The 6145-nt window shown below is 46.9% G+C and overlaps 1 protein-coding gene across 1 annotated transcript; it reads right to left on the bottom strand.

Moving 5' to 3' along the window:
* Positions 1-3669: 3669 nt before the first annotated feature.
* PSRC1 (proline/serine-rich coiled-coil 1) lies at positions 3670-6145 on the bottom strand. Its single transcript, XM_006865964.1, has 7 exons — positions 6127-6145; positions 5985-6042; positions 5138-5579; positions 4653-4828; positions 4347-4475; positions 3950-4043; positions 3670-3705 (listed from the first exon to the last, which is right to left on the bottom strand). The coding sequence occupies exons 1-7, from the start codon at positions 6143-6145 to the stop codon at positions 3670-3672; spliced, it is 954 nt and encodes a 317-aa protein (XP_006866026.1).

Raw genomic sequence — 6145 nt, 5'->3', positions numbered from 1 at the left:
GGAGTCCTGGGTACACTGTGGTAAGTTAATGCATTGGACTGCAGGGTCGGTGGTTCAAGCTCACCAGCTGCTCCTTGGAAACCCTATACAGAGTCACCATGATTCGGAACTAACTTGACCACAGTTAACTCACTCTGGGAGCACTGTGGCTCCATAGATAAGCACTGGACTATGTGTGAATCACAAGGTCGGCAGTTTGTGCCTACCAGCCACTCTGCAGAAGAAAGATGAGGCTTTCTGCTCCTGCAAAGATTTTTTTTTTTTCAAACCCCTGAAAGCATATGCAAGGTAACAATGACTCAGAACCAGTTTGATGGCACTTAACTCACACCCTGCAGTGTTACCTGTCTCCAAATTTTATGTTTTTCAAAGGTCTGTTCACAAATGACATGGGGCCAACAAGGGGGTAAGAACGCAAACCCTGGAACCAGACTGAGTGACTTGGTCTCTGTGCCTAGTTTCTCTATGTGTAAAATGAAGCTGATGAGAAGAGCACCTGTAATGGAGCATTTATGAGGATTAACTGATTTAACACATGAAAATGCTTCAAACAGTTGATAGTACATTGTAAGAGGTCAAAAAACAGTGAATTGCCCCCTTGTTGCTTCTAGGGGGTGGGATTGTTAGGGGCAGGAGGGGGTGTGGACTAGACTGCACACAGGAAAAATGCAAGGCAGGTCAAAAGGGAAGAAAGCAAGTAGGTAGCTGACCAAGAACCTCCTCAGCTGGCATTGCTTACTGAATGTGATACGTAAGACAGTTTGGAGTGGGAGGGGGCAGGAAGGAGGACAAAACATGCTCTATTTTCCCCAACCACCAGGTGGTAACATTACATGGATTGGCCACTTGTTGGCCTCCACCTATCCTGGCCTGGCCTGCACACCTATATGCCACCTGTTGGCCATGCCTAGAGCCGTAAATCAGCAACAGGCCCTGTCACACCAGTGCAGGTGCAAATGGGGTGCACACCTGAGGTCTTCTTGCCTCCTGCCAAATTTTCCTAGAGCCAAATACTCTGTCCTGTCTCTCACTCCTTTCTCTCACAGCAAATCTTGGAATCCCAGAAGCTGCAGGAGTTGCTTCAGCAAGAGGCTCAGGGAAAAGTAAATAATCTCATTGTTGAAACAGGTAACTACATTAAATGAGCCTTATGATAAGCCATAACAAGCAGAAAGCACTAGGGAAGCCCTGGCCTCAAGAGCAGAGGAAAGACACGTCAGTGCCTCAGTTGGGGCATGGGGCATAGAGTACAGCTGGCAGTCCAGCTTCCCTTTGCCCTTGCCTGCTTGTTACCTTAAGGCAACGTGGTTTTCATGGAAGGAATTTCCCTCAAAACTCACATAAAATTGAGTGGACAAAGGCAGAGGGAAAAGGGTGGCACTGTCCTGACTCTATTAAATGCCATTCATTCAACAAACATCCAGATTGATGAATGAAACTCTACCAGGTTGAGACTTATGAGCAAGCCCTGAAAGGTTTGAGAAGAGAGAACTGATGATGTCAGATAGATGTGATGAGGTATTCCAGCATCACCTGGCTGAAGTGGTCAGGGAAATTTAACACCAGAGTCCTCTCATACCATCGGCACAGCCAAAACAACTGGGGAGTTCCTAGGAAGTCCCATTCTCTTGTCTGGGAAGGACACTCAAGCATAGAGCATAAATAGCAATTTACGTAGACGCTGACTTCACAGTATCACACACTGTGAATTCAGTTATCCAGTCATCCCTTGGTCTCTGTGGGGGATTAGTTCCAGGATTCTTCACATATGCTAAGTCCCTTATATGAAAGTGTAATGTAGTATTTACATTCTGTAGTTTGCTGTACTGTGGTGGCTGTGATGTTGGAAGCTGTATTTCAAATATTAGCAAGGTTACTTATGGTGGACAGGTGTCAGAGGAGTTTCCAGACTAAGACTAGGGAGAAGGAAGAGGTAGATCACTTCTGAAAAATAAGGCACTGAAAATCTTATGAATAGCAATAGAACACTGTCTGATGCAGTGCCAGAATATGAATCTCTCAGATTAGGAGGCACTCAAAATATGATAGGGAAGAGCTGCCTTCTCAAAGTAAACAACTCTTCACAACTGGACCAATAAACATGTTAGATGGAGAAAAGCTTGCCATTGTGAAAGATTTCATTTTACTTTGATCTATATGCCATGAAAGCAGCAGTTAACTCAAATGACATATCAGATTGGTCAAATCTGCTGCAAAAGACCTCTTTAAAGTGCTAAAGAGCAAAGATACCAATTTGAAAGCTAAGGTGCACCTGACTCAAGCCATGGTATTTTCACTCACTTCATATGCATGTGAAAGCTGGACAATGAGTAAGAAAGACATAAGAAGTGATGTATTTGAAATATGGTATTGGTGAATATTGAATATATCATGGACTGCCGAAAGAACAAACAAATCTGTGTTGGAAGAAGTACAGCCAGAACGCTTTACAGAAGCAAGGATGGCAAGACTTTGTCTCATGTACTTTAGATGTGTTATCAGGAGGGACCAGTCTCTGAAGGACATCATGCTTGGTAAAGTAGAGGATCAGAGAAAAAGAGAGACCCTCAATGAGATGGAATGGCACTGGCTACAACAATGGGCTCAAATATAGAAAAGATTTTGAGGATGGTAGAGGTCTGGGCTGTGTTTCATTCTGTTGTCACTGAGTCGGAACTGATTCCTCAGTACCTAACAACCATTCACATATATCCTAGACACATCCTCCTGTATACTTTCAATCATTCCTAGATTACTTATAATAATGGACACAATGTAGATGCTATGTAAATAGCACTTTTTGCTCCCTCTTAGCCTTTGAGGGATTGCTTTTTTTTACTTAGTATTTTTGATGCACAGTTGACTGAATCCACAAATGGGGTAACCTGCAGATAGAGAGCTGACTGTACTTAACTTTGATCTTTAATAATCCATGAATCTTGGGACGAGGTAGCCTGTCCCCATCTAATGCCAACAAGGAGGGTAGTCACAACCTGAGGAACTGGAATCTCAAGGCCCTAAGGAAGCCCATCCTGGCTCCCTCACTGGAATTACAGACAGTTTTACTCCAAGATTATTAGAAATTACAGCAGGATTTACTTTCAGACAATATAAAAATACATTTATTTTAGAAAAATGCAGACCAGTAGAGTAAGCTTATCAGAATCTGGCCTTATCATAGGAGCCACAGAATTCACAGGAAACAAGTTCTGGGAACCAGGTGGCCTGCCTCAGCCTCTCCCAGGCAGCCTGAGTCCAGGAGAGGATGTCATTGAGGACAGTCTCTCCTCGGTTAACAGGGAGGTTAGCTAGAGAGACTGCACACACATAAATGACCAGCAAACCAACACCTACCTGGAAGATCAAACTCTTAGGCTGAAAGCAAGAGTGGGGATAGACGAGGACAAATCATTTTCCTGCATTTTTCATGTTCTGGTCATTAATTTCTCTACCAGGCCCAACCTCTTAATCTGCTTTCAACTCAGAAAGTTTGACTCCCCTCCTACTCAACCCTAATCTACCTCATCTCCCAAGGTCTTCCTAGGGACCAGCCCTGACAACATCTTTCCTCCTGTCCCTGGGCTAGAATTGGCTGGAATTAGGGCCTGCCTCCAATAAGACTTGCGCGGCTGAGTAGAAGTGTGACCGGGCAGTGACTGTAGTGATTAGTTACTGAATTGTTGCATGCTCTCCAGATTTCTTTACCTAAAGAGGCAGAAAGAAGCATGGCTTTATATTGCCCGTCTTCCTCCAGCCCATTTGCCATCCAATTGAGTTCAAACTTCTCACCAGCTGGGAAGAGCCCTTCTCTCCCCAACCCCATGCCCCAGGTTTCCCTCCTCATTCCCATTTTGCCACAGGGCCCAAAAAAGGACTCAGAAATGATGGACAAAAGAGTGTAGAAGCTTGCGATAACAGGACAGCAAGAAAGCATCTCAACCAGACTTACCTCGTGGGTCCAGGGACTGCAGCTTTCCTGGGAGGCTGCAGATTGCTGCGAGTGGCACTGGGGACAGGGAGATTCGGTCGCTGGGAAACAGGAACTTGATGGAGGTGAACAAAAGAAATGAGTTAGCAAGCAGAAAGTTCAAAAAAAAAAAAAATTGGATGTAGGCAGAGTGAGTACTCCACTCACCCCAAAGTAAAAAAAACAACACAAAACCCCAGGTATTTGGGAACCAAAATTCAGACTCCAACTTCACATTTTTAACTCAGCCTCCCCATCTTCAAACAGAGTTTTAATGAAGACAGAGAAAGTGGTCAGTATTGATAAGAGTGAAGTCAAGCTGGGCAAGGGGAGGTGTTCTTCCTCCCAATTTCTTACCCCTATAGCCACATTTTCCCACCTCTGTGCCCTGCAGTGCTTGGTCTTGGAAGCCCTTTCCGACTCAGCAAAGAATCTGGAGGTTGGCCACCTTTGCAGGGCAGTACACTGTGGCTGGAGAGTGGTGTTCGGCTGGCAGGTCTGGGGAGGACTGTGGGAATAGGCAGTCGACTTGAGGGTTTAGCAGCTGTACCCTGTGGCCGAGACAGACGCTGAGAGTTGCTGGTAGAAGATTGTGGGGCCAGGACTGGTCTGGCAAGAGCAGCTGGGCCTGATGGAGAGGAATAGAGAAACGTCAGGGAACGTTCCACATGCTCCCTACTCCTACAGCTTTGCTACCCAGGTCTTCTCACCTGCTCTTGCTCTCCCACTGGGCCCAGCTTTCCCCTGGATTGAAGGGGCTGATCGGACTGGAGGCGCTGATCGGATTGGAGGGGTTGATCGGGCAAGGGGAGAAGATGCTGGGCTTTTTGATGCAGGAAACAGATTGCAAGTGGGCGATTCCTGAAACACAGAGGAAAAACTGGGTGGATGGGAGTGGTGGAAAAATCTGTTCAGCTGGCTTAATAAGGAGAGCTGCCTAGATCCCAGGAAGCACAGAACAGAAGTGAGTTGCCAACATCATCACCACCATCACTAATACCACTTACTGAGAGCTTATTATAGGCAGCCACTGTGCTTAATCACTTGTTTAGAGTCTTTTGTTTAATCCTAGCAATTTTATGAAGTAGGTATCACTTTTCAAATGAGGAAGCCACTTTACCCCTACACAGCGTCTAGGGGCACACACCTAACCCAACCTTCTAAACTCACCCTCTTCACATTGGTGGGCCTCTTTCCAGATGTTGTCCGAAGAGACTTGACTGACCCCTTTCTATCACTGCTTCGGAGTCGGGGTGTCAGGCTGCTTGGAGAGGGAGTGTTCCGAGCCAAGGAGCTTACAGTGGGCAGCAGGTCTCGGACTGGGCTGTCTTTCAACACAAAAGTCTCCCGCCGAGGGCTGGGTTTCACCTGGCGAGGCGCTGGGCCCTCACCCGCAGTCTCCCGCTCCTGGAGGGCACACTGCTCCAGCCGAGCTGCCAGCAGGTTGGCCTCATGGAGGATCTCCTCCAGTTTCTCCGGACTGAGAGGGCCAAGGCTGAACCTTGGACCCTGGAGGGTAGGAGCCACGGCATTTGGGTCACCTCGGTGGGAGAGGCCCCGTCGGAGTGGTTTTTCTGGAGTCGCCAACACTGCTATGTCTTCCTCCTCACGACTGAGACAGAAAATCAGCCAGGCACCAGGCCCACATGAAAGAGGGGCTGCGACTATGCAGGGAGACTAGTAACACAGTTCCAAACCCTGATGCCAGTGCTGACTATAAGATCTAGCATCTAGTTGAGGGGATGCCTAGTCCAACAGGGCCTAACCGGCCTTTAGCATTTACTGGCATTGGAATATTCTGCCAGGATGAAGATGTAGCAAATCCACTTACCCTTCTCTTCAATACCCAGAACTCTCTCACCCAGGATTTATTTCTTCTCAAGACCCAAGCTAACCAGCCAACCAGCAACCCCTGAGCACCAACTCTTGTCAAATTACCAACCCAGGTCCCAGAGGCCAAGAATTAAGCAGTAAGGAAGGGATGAGAGGAAAACATGTGGAATCCAGAGGCTTGTACCTGTCAGATGGCGACAGCCCTACTAAATCCAACGTCTCATCCACAATAAACTTTACATCTGAAGGAGAGAGAAAAGTGAATGCCAACCACTGGGTCCCTGGCACAACTGCAGGGCCTTCTTCTTCCTCCGGGGTTTCCTTACCTTCCTCTACGTTTTCCAT

Source organism: Chrysochloris asiatica, unplaced genomic scaffold (genome assembly GCF_000296735.1).
Source record: "Chrysochloris asiatica unplaced genomic scaffold, ChrAsi1.0 scaffold00085, whole genome shotgun sequence".
Classification (NCBI taxonomy): Eukaryota; Metazoa; Chordata; class Mammalia; order Afrosoricida; family Chrysochloridae; genus Chrysochloris; species Chrysochloris asiatica.
Note: the sequence above shows the minus strand (reverse complement) of the source record. Positions and strands in the feature narration are given on the sequence as shown.

Bases quoted from the DNA above. Each gene is read 5' to 3' on its own strand.
- PSRC1 (XM_006865964.1), bottom strand. The intron at 5,580-5,984 runs GTACAAGCCTCT...TTTCTGTCTCAG, and splicing joins GGGCTGTCGCCATCTGACAG to TCGTGAGGAGGAAGACATAG. The intron at 4,476-4,652 runs GTAGGAGTAGGG...CTATTCCCACAG, and splicing joins AAGACCTGGGTAGCAAAGCT to TCCTCCCCAGACCTGCCAGC.